Source organism: Anser brachyrhynchus (assembly GCF_964034855.1).
Source record: "Anser brachyrhynchus genome assembly, chromosome: 2".
In the NCBI taxonomy this organism is placed as follows: Eukaryota; Metazoa; Chordata; class Aves; order Anseriformes; family Anatidae; genus Anser; species Anser brachyrhynchus.
This window is the reverse complement of record NC_137695.1, coordinates 70,640,926-70,656,839: the sequence shown is the minus strand read 5'-3', so window position 1 is coordinate 70,656,839 and position 15,914 is coordinate 70,640,926. Positions and strand designations below refer to the sequence as shown.

At 40.4% G+C, this 15,914-nt stretch overlaps 1 protein-coding gene across 1 annotated transcript; it reads right to left on the bottom strand.

The window, feature by feature from the left end:
• Window positions 1-1,380: 1,380 nt before the first annotated feature.
• On the bottom strand, window positions 1,381-12,311 carry SSR1 (signal sequence receptor subunit 1). Its single transcript, XM_080579262.1, has 8 exons — window positions 12,097-12,311; window positions 10,733-10,851; window positions 8,552-8,639; window positions 8,112-8,374; window positions 7,326-7,402; window positions 5,587-5,665; window positions 4,642-4,735; window positions 1,381-2,157 (listed from the first exon to the last, which is right to left on the bottom strand). The coding sequence occupies exons 1-8, from the start codon at window positions 12,176-12,178 to the stop codon at window positions 2,090-2,092; spliced, it is 870 nt and encodes a 289-aa protein (XP_080435388.1). The 5' UTR covers window positions 12,179-12,311; the 3' UTR covers window positions 1,381-2,089.
• Between the last annotated feature and the right edge of the window lie 3,603 nt (window positions 12,312-15,914).

Genomic DNA, 15,914 nt, shown 5'->3' with positions numbered 1-15,914 from the left:
CTGTATGAGTAAGGGACAAACTGATACTTGAAGAAATAGCACTAGGATATTGAAAGTTAATGTTCCAGTGTTCTAGTGCTTTGCCTCTTCTAGAGCACCACTGTATCTAGAGCAGCTCTCATTATCATCTCCTCAATGAGGCAGCTTACCATCTTGAGATCTTGGGAAAAGTTAACACAATTTAAGGTTTCCTACTACCAGAAGGTGGGGAAAACAACATCTTAATTTCAGCTGAAATGCTGAATCCAATAGCTTCTATGGGGCTTTACCATACAAAGCATTTAATACATGGAAGTTTTGCTGAATCAGTGCAGACTGAATGTAGACCCATAAACCTACTACAGAGTCATCATTAAAGGCAAAGTTTCTGTACACAGTAGATTTAAGAGCAGTCACCTGTTTTGAAGTTGTTCAACAATTTGTTAAGTGATCTGTATGATCATTCAATCTTCCCTGTTAAAAATATTCTGCCTGGACTAGCATATTATCTGGAAGTTGAACAAAGCATCACTGAGAAGTTGTTCTTCCCATTCTATTTTCCACACCAAGATAAGTCAAGAACATCTTTACAGCTAATTCTGGCAGTGTATAGTAAGATACTGCCAGTAGTTTCAGATGAGACCTAAGCATTGCTCAACTCATTGAGTCAGAAGTTCAGTCCCTGCAGAACAAGTACAGATCAAAGAGAGCTCTTTCACATGTGGGGATCAGGAAGAGGGGGGAGAAAAAAAAACACAGGTTTCACATCAATGCCTTTTCCTGAACTGAACAAGCTCTCAAAGATAACCCTCAGACAGAAAGAAACAGTTCAAGCCTTCTCAAGTGCCTGAGTGGCAGTGAACGGATGCTGTATTATCTGTTTCCCCCCGCCCCCAGGCCCCCAACAGTGAATTCCTGAATGCAGTGTATGCAGATCAACATCTGCTCCTAGTAATTCTGTGAACTGTAGCTGACAAAATAATTTGATCACATACAGCTTTTCTGTTGTAGTACTGAGGTAACAGTCAATGGAAATGCATCTGTGTTATAGTGGGAAAGCCAGGGTGATGAACGTAACTCAGACCAAGCCACTGACAGCTGGAAAGAAGTTTGAGATTTAAGAACTGTAAAGGGTAAATTAAATAGTATGCCATTTAAAAAGATTACTTGAAGCCAACAGCTTTTCAAAGTCAGTTCCCTGTGCATGGAATAAAGTTGAAGTCCTTGGTACAGCTTGGAGAGAAATCTGGGTGTTTTGATACATACAACAACCTAGTCTTGGGAGAACCAAGAACAAGTTGTTCTGGCTTACTCAATTTCTTGAGTAAACACTGCAGAGCTACCACTATAGTCAGAATAATTAAGCTGCTGGCACAACTCAATAACTAACCATTTAACAAGTCAGGTATAAAAAAAATTTATGTAGTAATACCAATTCAGCACACAAATTCCATGCTTCACAAGTTCTGCTGCTGTGTAAGAGTCCTCTTAACATTTATGCAGGTAAGTTTGTTTTTAGGTCACTGCATGCCCAGATCAAAACAGCAGCAAGATATCTACCACTACAAGCAGCTATACCCAATTGTGCCTTTAGAATGCTAAACAAATGCAGAAATCCAGACGATGAGTGCCTCACTGCTGAGATAGGACTGTGCACGTAAACTTCAGTGTATGTGCGCTGCAGAGAATAAAAGTTACTTACTGGAAAGAAAAATGCATACAGATTCTGATACAGACAAGATACAATCAAGACATATTAAGTCATGAGACATTCTGATTAGGGGGAGGGGAAAAACCCTTTGAAGTATACAGGTGACAAACCAGCATTAAAAAGGATTCTAAAGGCACATTTCAGGTAACATGATTCTGTTAAGACCAACTGCTTACACACGCAGGCACAAATCTTAATGGCTTCCCCCACCCACCCCAACAATTATTTAACAAAAAAGAGAAGTGCATTTTCAGTAATAAACACCATTCAGTTAATCTGTTCAGTCCAAATGTTTAGCAGTATTTTCCTTATGGTGATATGGATTCTTTGCACTACTCCAATCCAAAAATCCCAAACAGGCAGGATTAGTAAACGTTCAACTGTTGTACTAGTTAACATTTACTCATCAGAGCCTACTGATCTCTTTTGTGCCCTCTTGCGGGGCAACCTCCTTGGTGAAGCTTTATCTAGAAGAAAAAGAGATAACTGCGTTAATTGCTACAGCTATTTCATATTAGTTCTTATATAAGAATACATTTTTCTCCCTCCCAAACACAAGCCACACTGCCCTTCTAATGCAATGCATCACTAGAGAAACCACTTCAAACATCTCATTAATGGTTTCTTGTTTTAAACCATTAGCATTCTGAACAGACTAAAAGAAATAACGTTTCTGTTCTGTAACACGCAATTCTAAGGTAAGGGCCATTCAAGTTGCCAGTTACTGAAATGGACAACAAAAATCTACAGCATCTCCTGATGAAGCCACATGCTCTGCTGTTTAGAAAACTTTCATGCTCAGATATCCTTCCAGAGAGTTAATGAATGATTTATCATTACTGGTTTTAGTTTACCTGCCTGAAGAATGATTGACCCTCTTTTAGACAGCTTTGTCTTACAAGAAATATTCCCAAATTCATACAGCTTAACAGCAGAAGTGTTTCAGTCCAGAAGAGAACACCCTTATCCAGGAATCCACACTTGATTATGAAGTTATCACTTCGTAAGCAAATAACCCCACATGGGGAAGCCATCCAGCTTTAGCTGTATTATCACTGGATGCCAGAAGCCTGTTCTTACATTTTGATCTATGACAGGTCTATAATTGTCCTTTCACAGTGATGGTTCTTACGTAGGCAGCATCTTTAATCATTATAGTGTTATAGAGCAGCTACAATACTTTGTATGAAGAAAAAAGCACTGAGGTGATTGCTAGGTGTCTGCTTACAAATGCAAGTTCTTAAACTGATCAACTTCCAGTCTGACTGTTTAGAGTATGGGCAAACAATGCTCTTAAAGGCATGATGGCTGTTCAGTTGGTACAGTTTGAAGTATCATAAACAAAACAGGAAAGAACCTCTGAGCATCTTGAAGGCCAGATATCTCAAAGAATTCTAGTGTAGAGTTCCAATGAAACCTAACCAAGAACTAAAGAATACCACAATTAAGAAAAACTTAATACCTGAAGGCTAGAAAAAACTGACCTTTAAGAGATGAATACCTAATTTACCTTGAAGAGCAGGGGGACAAGGACAGAACAACACTGGCTGGATTTGAAACCTTTGAAAGTCACCTTGCTCTTCAAAACAGTTTATCATTCAGTGCTTCAGTCTGTCTTACTAGACTGAGGCCTTTCAAACTTTGTCTAGGCTTTCATACTACCATTCCACTGCATATTCCAAGAATACAGTACAGGAAAGCTGTCACTTTCAGATGTGAAACAAGCCCTCATACCTTTGTAGTAACTTTTGATTCCTTTCCCCTTCAGCTATACTTAAGTCATCAACTCCTGGCACAACTTTGTGTCAGATCTAGAGCCTCCAGGTCTTCTAGGCTGCATACAGCTGTCAGACTAAGATTGCTCATTTCATCAAAATAGGGAGTCTTTTTCAAGTAAAAGTTCTAGTATGCACTTTGTTTCAAGTGAGGACAAATCACCTCAGACAGCCAATGCTATTAGTGATAAGAGTTCATCTGGGATAAGGAAGATAACTCCATTTAACTATTATACCCCAAGTTGATGTTTGTTTCTCACTGAAACAAGATACACTCAACCATCAGTTGTGACCAATCAGTCCTCCACGACTTCAACAACAGCTTGACACTATACTAAGGTAGTGCACAGCATTTTAGATAAAGGGTTCTGGGAACTGGTAGAGACCACAATACTTTAGCAATATTTTAATAATAAACTAGATATAAATATGTTTGTAGTATTTTGGTTAAAGTATTTTATGTACACATATACATTTTTTCCTGTCTGGATGGTTGTATGCATCTGCTCTGTAATCTTTTACTACTCATATCACCAATCACTGCATGCAGGAAGACATTTCTATCCATGCCCGATTATCACATGGATAGTACATTAAGAACTTCCACTTTAAATCACCAGAGTTTGCCTCACCTCTTCTACTTTGCACTGAAGTCACAGGAAAGCAAAAACAGAAGAAACAGCAAGAGAAGTTAGAAATATCCAAACATACATTCTAAAGAAGCCAGATTAGGTTTACTGTTGGCATTTCACACCAAGGATTTAGTCATTTTGTACTTGTGAAGAACATTAATTTCAGGTCTTAATGTGTCTTTGGTTAAAACACTCTTAATGCTTATTTGTCTGAAGGTAGACTTCCAACCAACTTGCAGGAACTTTTAGATAACTTTTTAAGCCTCCTTTATGAGGCAGGTTTTGGGTAGAGATTTTATACTGTTAAAAAGTCTACAGAACAAAGCATAAAAGTCATTGATAGCCATTACTGTATCAACAAGTTTGTTCTACACAGGAACAGGCTGATAATCTAATCGTTAAGGCCAGTGCTTTAGACAGTTTTTTACTCCCTAGAACAGATGTATGCTGTTCTGGGAAACTGGTACTAGCTACTTGTTCAGTTACTACTATTTGATTAACTAAGGTTAGTTCTACTCCAGTTTGTGGCACACAGACTACTTACTTATTTGATTTAAAGTTTCTTGGGGAATCCAGCTCATATCAACATCATTCTGATTTGATGTTCCCATCTCTACTTTCTGTACTGGTCTTTTCCTCTGAAAATTCAAGAAAAAATTTGTCTTCCACATAAAGTTCTGATAGCATAAATATTAGAAATAACCAATAATACTTTAATAAATTGCAATTATTTCACTAGGAGACAAACCTAAGGTTAAGCCAATGTAAGAAGCAGCCAATACATGAAGCTGTCTTTGTAACTTCTCTTCAGCTGTCTTTACCCATTAGCAGTTATTCACCTAGGCTAAGCGTTAATACTTGTAAGGCCTTGCAATACTTATTTCACACAGATAGCAAGATTTCATGCACACCTTCGCAAGTTCACTACACCTGCTGCAAAAAAATGGCTGACAATAACCCAAACTAGATGACTGGTTTCATTACACTTCCCCAGATTAGCACAATACTCTTATGCAACCTTGCAAAAATAGAATTTGAAAAAAAAGTTTCCCATGGGCAAAGGGATGGAATTACTATTTAGAACTAAAAATTTAGAACAGCTGGACAGCTGTTTTCAAAGTTACATCTAATCTAACATAATAGATACAAACAGACAGCATGGGGAAATTTGTCCAGCAAGTTTTGAATCAGTAGCTGCACACATCCAGAGACTGGAACATATCAAAGCTTCCAATTCAACCATTCCAGTGTTGTGGTAAAGAACAGACGCAGAGAACATTAGGCAATCAACTTAAGTGTCTCCAGCGTTGATTTTTTGACATCTCTAGTTTTCCACAGTAACCTTCATAGTCTTAGTTCTGAAAGTACATCTTCTGAAGCTCTACTGGTACCACTTGCAGTGTGCAGTGATTACTGAATCGCTTTCCCCCTCACCCCCATACCAGTAAGGGGTTCGTTACTAACTACACAGACAAAATACATTACTCACCTTCCTAGATTCTAGTAACTGATGTAGGCCAACGATAACAAGTAGACCAAGTCCAGCAAGGAACATGTACATGAAAATCCTTTAAAAAAATTAAGAAACCATTAACTAAAATCTTAAGTGTTTAAGGAAATTTGAAGCAGCATAGAAATTAAAACCTTACTTTGGCCCCAGCCAGCTTGATCTTTTCCAAGCCCTTTTGTAGGTGTGGGGGAAAAAATCAAATCTGAAATTTAAGTGCTAACAAGTATTAAGTAATTATTCTGACTGATTTCAGTCACTTTAAACTAACCACCCTGAGTTTAACTGTTCAAATATTCCATTGATCACAATCCCATACAGGTTGGGAAATGAAGTAATTACTGAAACCTAGTACCTGCAAGGATCCTTTTCAAACACCATGTTTCAGGATGCTGGGCCACAGGATTTGTTTTTAATTGCTTTAACCACTTACAAATGCCTTAAAAGCATCTTATGCACTTATTACTACAAGTACCATTAGTATACTCATTTATTTACGGAGCTCTGAGATGCCTTCCTTAGACTATCTTACTTTGTGTTCCACTGTTAAATTCTATCAACACTACAGATCATTTTTAAATGGGTTTTCAATCTATGCATTTTGTTTTGAACAATTCCACCTAAAATTCCTGTTGATATCTTAGCAGGAGGTAAACAACCTAAAGTTATTTTGGGGAGCACGCAAGACTTTAGAGATAGAGTTTAACATTGAATAGATCATATAACTCAGATTTTTAACAAAAAAGTTAGAGTTCTGCAGGAGAGCCTTAACTGAACATCTGTTTTATAGTAATTACCCATTCACAGAACACCAACTCAAACTGGTCCTGACTAATAATTTGAATTCACATGCTCTTTTACCAAAGTCTTGCATGTTTTCACATTACCAATTACTTATTCTCTGATGCTATTCTCTTTGCAAATATAAATTCCTACAGTATCTACTTTTTCAGGTCGAACTTTTTTTTTAGAAAAGGAAGCTTGCTTAGCAGGCAGTTTCTACCTGTGGCAGGAATACCCAAGTATTCAGTATTGCCTTCAAGGATTTCCAAAGACTTTTTTTTTTAAAAGACTCACGGGTTCTTTTGAAGTTCCACTTCTTTTAGAATATTCTAAGAGCATATTGGCACACCATATGCTTGCAACATATAAGGTGTCAGGTCTAATTTGTCCTTAAAGCACTCCTGAAAGAAGTCTCCTACCAACAGGGGAAGTGCAACAAAGAATGAGCATGAGTTCCTCTATTTCATACTCTAGACATCTTTCACTTTACATTACCTTAGATTATATTGAATGCTGCAGAAGGAAGTTATTCTAGTCTACACAGTAAGACCCACAGCCCAGTACTACGGTCCTGCTGCATCTTTAACTCAGAGAAAAAAGGCACAGTAGTATAAGAAAAGCTTAACAGCTTTGAACTGCTACATGCCTATACAACAGCAGGTCCTATTCCAGGCTAAATCCTCTGAGCAAAACAGCTGCATAAGCTGTTTACTGACATAACCCTGAAGATCCCTAGTGTTAATGAAGATCTTAATTTGGAGGAGAGCTCTCATTTTCAGTCTACCAATGCTGCAGAAGTCAATGCCTTCTACACCATCATCAAAAGACAAGACCTAAAACTCAATAAAACAAAAGGTACAAAAACTATTCTCATTGGCCCCCATTAATAACCCATTCTACCAGTGCACCAACTAAACTTGAATCTCCAGCTTCCTTACGTTTCTCCATCCAGTCCATCTTCTTTTTCAATAATTGTAACCGTCTGATTGAAGACAGCATCTTGAAACACATTGCCCTATAACAAAGTTCCCACAAAATATTTTAAGTAAATTCTGCATAGAAAAGGCTTGATTTATAAGTAATGCAACTTTAACTCAGCATATAAAACTGCAAGTTTTCTGGTGCAAGTACAAATAAAAATTTAGATATTAGCAGGAAAGTCATATCTAGCCTTGAAGATGTTATTTCCTGTGACATGAAGTACTACATATGAAAGGATCTTATTAACAAAATTACAACACTGAAGGCACAGAAACCTTCAAAGGCACAGAAACCTTCAGCCTGCACTAAAAGGAAGAAGTCCCCTACTTTAGTCCCCATTTATGGTTTTGGATAAAGTCTTCTCCCAGGTTGAAAACATTTCAATTATTTGCTCACAATATCAAGTTTACAGATTGGATTCAGGCTGTTAAGTTTGTTAAAGCCCAAACCAAATACAGTGAAATTAAGAAGTTTTCTGGAAGGTTTTTTTCAAGTTAGTATATGCTACTACTACTCAATTCAGTGACATTACAGATTCCATTGCTAATATAAACTCCAAGTGTAATGTACACAAGGGACAATTGTGAAACATGCAGGCAATCTCTTACTGTGCTTATGCATATAGTGATTTGCTTAAAGATCTCAGAGGCAGTGTCTGAAGAGATAGTAACTGGACTAAGCAGTTCCTTCCTGACATTTCCACAGGAATGAGAGATTGAAATGAATTACAACATCAGACTTACGTTTACATCTCTGTAGTTGAGATTGATAACTAGTCCAAAAGGACGGCCACCCATAGGCTCAGCAGGGATGAAAGAGTACTCAAACGTGGCTTGTCTCTGTGGTGGAACTACTGTATTCAGAGGGAGAGCTGTGAAGTTCTGGATATAAAACTGGTAGTCTTGAGGGTACCGGAAAGAAGCATCAAGAGACTCGACAATGAAGTCTTCTGTACCTTTATTGGTGAAGCCTACCAAGAATTTTACAATGTTGTTTGCTGGAAAATCTAAAACAGAAGTAGTTAACTGTTAGAAACTTCGTACAGCACACCTAGCCCCTGTTTCTAAATGGAGTCTCTAGAACAGACCCAATGTTTTTTCTAAAAGCCTCACTGTTTTAACATGCACATTGCTATACTCTGAGCAACAGTAAGAACGATGGTAGATCAGCACAGGACTCTTACCTTCACCTTTCACAAATAATATGGTTGTATCAGCACTAGGTGAGGCTTTAGGTTCTCCTGACAAGTCTTCTTCCTCTTTTTCTTCTGTCTAAGACAAGAGACTTTTTAAAAAATCCTATAATGAACAGTGAAGCAAAGACCATGCTTGTTTTATGAGAATCCTATGCAACAGTTATCAGTGTGTCAACATATATGACAAGCATTAGTACCAACTCCCGCCATTGCAGAGGTAGCATAGTGTTCTCCCTCTACATTAACATCATTTTCAGCATTTATCCTTCTAGTTGTTACATCTGACACAGTAACTAAACTCAGCTCAATTTGGCTGTATTGAAAGGTTTTGGATCAGAAAGCAACAGCAAAGATTCTGTTCTTTTCCATCTGACCCTAAACAGAAGCCAAGTATGAAATAATCACATCTAAGCTATTTCTACTCAGAAGACAAGTACCTCCAAAATAACGGACAACCACAAGGCAAATGAGAGTTGTTTCAATAGAGTGCTTATAGAAGCTTTTATTCAGTTTCGAGAAGCATTATGTTTGCATGGAAACAGTTACATTTTTGGAACAAAATGATTATACAAATTCACTCATTCAAGCTCACCTTTGTGGTGATTCACTTTTTAGTTTGGCAATTACAATCTTTAACATCTTATTTTCAAAAATTATCAAGGTAGCGATCAAGGGATCAGTACTGCCTCCACCAAATGAAAACAAGGCTGTCCCCAACTTGCACTGTCTGCTGAACCAACTGGTTTACAGTTAGTTCTATCGTTTGATTTTGCTGCTCAAAGCAGACTCTCTGAAGCAGCATACAGCCTACTAGATCAGCTGTACACATGCCATTTGGTAGGGAAGCCATGAACCAGAACTGGGCGTAGCATCTTGAAGTCAACTCTAAATGTAAAACTCTATTTTAGTGACATATAACACATTACCTAAGAAGTATACTGTTTTGTAATCTTGCTTAGTCATACACTATCTATTAAAGTTACATTTGAAAGGTTAAATACTATCAGCACTGAATACCTAGCACATCATCTACCGTTTAGCAAACTTGGACAACCACAAGCTCACCAACTTAACAACATCAACTAAAATCTCATAGAATCACAGATCAGTGTACCAGGTCTTTCATACTACGCAAGCCTTCTCATCCTAATTACATCTTTAGTATGGAGGAGGCTCAGGGAAGACCTTATTGCTCTCTGCAACTACCTGAAAGGAAGTTGTGGGGAGCTGAGGGTCAGCCTCTTCTCACAGGTAACTAGTGATAGGACTAGAGGGAATGGCCTCAAGTTGCACCAGGGGAGGTTTAGATTGGAAGTTAGGAGACATTTCTTCTCAGAAGGAGTAGTCAGGCATTGGAACAGGTTGCCCAGGGAGGTGATGGCATCACTATCCCTGAGGGTGTTCAAGCAACGGTGGGAGTTGGTGCTTAGAGACATGGTGACATTGGTGGTAGGGTGACAGATGGACCAGATGATCTTGGAGGTCTTTTCCAACCTTAATGATTCTGTTCTATGCCCCAAACTTTCTTATTTTACGTCAGAAATTTGAGAAGTTTTTATCAACTCAAGTATAGTATGAGCCTAGTGAACTGTACTAGCGCTGTACTGCTACAAGCAGAACACAAGCTGAAGCAAGTAACCCAAAGCAGTGTGGCCACTGCTGTAACACGTACCCTACAGCAAGCCTCAGAACCTAGAAGTGCATAAAGTGAAAACTGACTGCAAAGCAGAGTTTTCAGTATTAATATAAAACTTAACTAAGAAGCACAGGACAGATGTACACTACAAAGACTCTGTGGCCTCTCAAAAATCAACACCAAGAAAGCCAGAATGAAGTAGTCCTATACCCTGATACCCTTCTGAGCTTAGCAAGATGCAGATTGAGCTGTAGAACTGCAAGATGCTTTTATGAGAATTTCATTATCTTACTTGGTGTTTTCATCAAATGCAGTTCTGGTAGTTTCTAGAAACCTAGCAGTCCCCATGTGCTTCCTTGAGCTGGTAATTCAGGAAAAGAAATCCTTTTGAAACTTCAAGCAGGTCAAATTTAATTTGAGACTTTAGGATAACCTGTTAGAAATATCAATGCTACCAAACACTTTCAAATATAACTACATAGCTTCAAGCACTTTTATTCCAATTCCTACTTATAACATTCATGTACAGTTACCAAGTCTGTAGGCTCATCTTCTTCAACTTCAGCTTCATCATCTTCATCTTCAACTACAGTATCTTCCACAGCTTCCTCATCTTCTGTAGCATCTTGAGCTGCAACTAGTAAACCTGAACCTACAGAAACAAGATGCAAAGGCTTTTCAGTACCTCATTAACCAACAGAAAACTGACAATGCAGTATGATTTTCAAACTGCTTGACTTCCTAAAGTTTTGACAAACTCTTTTGAAGCTTCAGCTGCAAATAAACTCACAAATGATTGAACATGTTGACCATTCAGCCTTTCATTCTCTAATTACTTTGAACTGCTCATTTATATATCAGCAAGTTCAAAATGGAAAGCTTTACATCTGGATAACCAAAATTTCAGCATTTGCACAGCAAAAACAACCAGTTTACCTTAAATTATTAAGGTATTTTATTTTTTGTTATTATGAATGTGAAAGTTAAAGTTCCTATTATGACTAAACTAATTTGGGGAGGTTTTTTTCCTTCTAAAACCAGCAAGCTTCAGAGCAATGCTCCAAGATGAGTAGTCAGAGAGTTCACTCCTTCTCTACTTTCATGGCACTGAGTCTCATACATTCAAACACCAGGCACAGAGGATTAATGAAAGAGTGGCCACAGGACAGAGTTCACACTGTTTGTATTTAGAGCACATGCAGGCTAGACTAAGAATTTTTCACAAATACACACATGACTATAGGTTTTGTTTGATGAAGCTAGCAAGCTAGCATTTCCCAAAAAATTCAAAGAACAAGGATGAATGGATGACTGAATTGCACAAGCCTAAAAGAGCCAGTTGAGTACACAAGTTAAACAAATATTTAGAAGCATTCACATGGAATAAAAATCCTTGAACAGAACAAGTGTGCCCAAGGACTTGAGACTTGTCACTCTGAGCTAGGAAGTGCAAATAGAAACCCCCCACTTAAGTGTCTTTATAAGACATACTGAAAGACTTTTGCTCAATCACATGCAATATATAACTGCAGTGATTTTGTATGAAGTTTTAGAGAGCGTAAATTCGCAAATAACAAATTTTTAACTGAAACCCTTGCAGCTGATTAGGCTATGGCTGTTACAGATATCCTTCACCAAGCAGCTGTACTACCACATCCTCCCAACCCCTAATTTAGGATTTTTTTTCAAAGGGATGAAAAGACAAACTGATGATGTGGCAAGAGCAGGACAGGAAAGCTTCCCCCTGCGGGGAGGCCTGACACACAGCCCTCCGGAAACGCGAGGCGAGGCGGCTGCCCTCCTCCCTTTTCCCCAATCCCTACAGCAGCCGGGGGCCGCCGGCGAACCCCCGCACCAACAAATCGCCCCCTGCCCGCCCCAGCCGAGCCCCCCCTACCTGCGCGGACGCCGGCGGGCGGCACGGCGGCGGGCAGGACGAGGAGAAGCAGCAGCAGCAGCCGCCGCATCGCGCTGCCCATGGTAGCGGCTGGCTGCGGCGCAGCGCCTTGCACGCACACACCCTCCGTGCCTGCCTGCCTGCCTCCCGCCCGCCTCCCCTCTAAATGGCGGCCTCCGCCATCCGGCCCCGCCCCGCGCCGCAGCGGACGTGGCGCTGCCGGGGAGGAGCGGGGAGGTCACGCGGGCTTAGCACACGTCGCCCCGCCGCCCCCGCGCGTGCGCGGCTCTGCCCCTTCCGCCTGCCCGGGATTTTTGTCGCTCCCCCGGGGGAGGCGGCTAGCGCTACTTTAGGGGCGGCGGTGCTCGGCGCGCATGCGCGGCAATTAGCGCGCGTGGCCCATGTGTTGCGGGGCGGAGGGCGGGAGAGCGGGGAGTGGCGGGTGTAGTGCGCCGCGCCGCGCCCTGTGAGCGCCCTACGGGGGCAGGGGGAAAGCAGGCGGCCAGGGTTTCTTCTTGGAGAGCAGGTTAACGCGCCCTGGGAAGGAGCAAGGATCAAGCGTTGCTGTGCTGAAACGCTAACGAAATCTCTTGTATCCAAGTCTGACGTTACCAAAATCTCAAGTTATCAAAATCTCACATGGTCACAGTCTTGTGTACTGAAATCTCATGTACCCATCGTTCCTTTAGATCAAGCTGGTTTTCAGTCATAAAATCTCACGTATCAAAATCTCATGCACCAAAATGTCACACACTAAAATCTTAACAAAATCTCACATATCGAAGTCTCACAGAACCCCTCTTCCTTTAGGTCAAGCCGGTTTTCAGTCATATTTGTGATGGTTTAACTGAAAAGTTTTCTCAAAGGGTAATAGGCAATGTCGTTGAAAGTGGCACGTTATTCCAATTTAATTTGTTAAACTGAAATGTAAAGTGTACTAAGATGGAAAAGCCTTCTCACAGAACATTCAGTGAAAATACTGAGGGCCAAAACTGCCCTCCAGCTTTCTCTTCTCCCACAGTTAATAACAGTGGCTCACCTAGAGAGTATAATGAAACATAGGTAGTGTTTAGATGTCTTCTGTATTTTGCAGGAACTTTAATTTGTCCCATGCAAATGCAACTTTCTGTGATGGCAGTGGTGGTAAATGGCAGCTTTCTTCAGTATTTTGTTTTCCATATTTTCATTGATTTGATTTTGAACCTGCAAATTAAAAAAAAAATTCTATGTAAGTTTTAGTTATATTAATTATATTTATTATCTATTATTATGTATAATTATATATATATTATATATAATATATATAATTATATTATATGAAATAAGTGTTATTTTTAGCAAGCTGAAAATATTGCTGAAATGCTGCTCAGTATTGGCAGAAGGTGAAGCATCATTATGAAAACTAGAGAACATCCATTGCTACTGATAAAAGTATTTCTAGTCAGATAATATCCACCCAATGGTATAACATTACCTTTTCTGCAAGGAGCTGTAAGTTGTTTAACATAATCTTTGGCCAAACATGTCTGACTTAACATCTTCATCTGAGTTAAATGATCCTTATGTTACTAATTAACCTGTGTGGAGTTTACACGTGGTGGGAGCAGAGAGGAGTTAATTATAAGTGTGCATTGAAAATAAGTGAGATACATTGACCACCTTTAGTGGTCAACGCTGTCTCATACAAACTGCAATATCACAGCTGTGCCTAAAAGCTTATTAGGCCACGGTTCTTTTGTGCGAAGTATCCTATCCAGAATGAACAATTTATAATCTGAAAAGAAAGACTAAATGAATAACTGGAGTAAGCTGTGGAGAGATGTTTTCTGTTTTGTTTTTTACACCGGGTGTATATTAACAGACATAAGAAATTAAGTGTTGACAATAACTGCCATTATTGCAGCTTTTCTATTTGACATCTCAAATATTGGATGATAACTCTGAGAAGTCTGGAAAGAATGGTCGGAGTTCCTCCTGCCTGTGGGAGTTCTGCGTGTGGTCATAGTTGTGTACAAGCACTGTATCCTTGCATTAAAAAAAAAAAAAAAAAAAAAAAGAAAGAAAAACCACTTTCTACACTTTCTAGTTAGAATTTTGGCTAGAATTGTTATGAGGAAAAGCGCCTTCAGTTTCAGTTTCGTAACATGTATCACAAAAAGAGTGAGCATTCTGAATGCCTATGGATGAGAAATAAAGTTTACCTCAGGTTTCTGGTTTTCATTTTGAACTTAAATGATTCCTCCAGATGTGTGTTTCTTTTTCTAAACTATCAGCAAAACACAAATAGCTGTTTATGTACATATAAATAAAGTATTATTTCTTCATTGATACTTGCATTTGGCATGGCAAAGAGCCAGTATCCTTGCATCTGGAAGCTTTGGGGAATGACAGTACAGAGGCAACTGAACTGTCCCATGGTAAGCTCATCTCTGTCAGGTCATGTTAGCTTCATTGCAGTGCCCCATGAATGCTCCAGTGCTGCTTCAAGATGCAAGCAAACATGGCAGCACTGGACTCGTAGCTCAGGGCAAGGCTAGACAGGGATTGTTGTGCCATTTGAGCTGGCAGGGAAGACCGGTGTGGCTGAACAGGAAATTTATGCTGAATGTCTGGGAGAAAAAGAGAGTTTATGTCTGGTGGAAGAAGGGGCAGGCAACCTGGGGAGAGTACAAGGAAGTGGCCAGCATATGCAGAGAAAAAAATCAGGAAGGTCAAAGCCGAGTATGAGCTCAACCTGGCCACTGTGGTTAAGGATGACAAAAAGTACTTTTATAAATATATTGACAGCAAGAGGAGGGCCAAAGAGAATCTCCATCCTTTACTGGAAGCAGGTGGGAACACGACTAATGAGGATAAGGAAAAGGCTGAGGTTCTTAACACCTTACCAGCCAGACCACTTATACTCAGGGTACTCAGCCTCCTGACCTGGATAGTCTGGGATGGGGAGCAGAAGAAATCCTCCACAGTTCAGGTGGAAACAGTTAGAAACCTGCTGCTCCACCTGGACTGTCACAAGTCCATGGGGTCAGATGAGATCCACCCAAGGGTGCTGAGGAAGTTGGCGGATATAATTGCCAGGCCGCTTTCCATCATCTATCAGTGGTCTTGGTCATCTGGAGAGGTGAAGGGTGACAAGACTTGGTAATGTGATGCCCATCTATATGAAGGGTTGTAAGGAGGACCCGAAGAACTACAGGCCTGTCAGCATGACCTGGGTGCCAGGAAAGGTGATGGAACAGGTTGTCTTGAATGCAATCACGCAATGTATGCGGAACCACCGGGGGATCAGGCCCAGCCAGCATGGGTTCATGAAAGGCACGTACTGCCTGACCAACCTCATCTCCTTCTACAACTGGGTGATCTACCTTGGGGATGAGGGAAAGCCTGTTGACATAGTCTACCTAGACTTCAACAGGGCCTTTGACACGGTCTCCAACAGTATTCTCCTGGAGAAGTTGGCAGCCCGTAGCTTGGACAAGTACACTCTGCTGGGTTAAAAACTGGCTGAACGGCCGGGCCCAGAGAGTAGTGGTGAACGGAGTGAAATCCAGCTGGTGACCTGTCACAAGTGGTGTTCCCCAGGGGTCAGTGTTGGGACCCATCCTCCTTAATATCTTTATTGATGACTTGGATGAGGGAATTGAGTGCACCCTCAGTAAGTTCGCAGACACCACTAAGTTGGGGGGTAGTGTCGATCTGCTGGAGGGTAAGAAGGCCCTGCAGAGGGACCTGGACAGGTTGGGTCGATGGGGAGAGGCCAATGGGATATGGTTCAACATGGCTAAGTGCCGGGTCCTGCACTTTGGCCACAACAACCC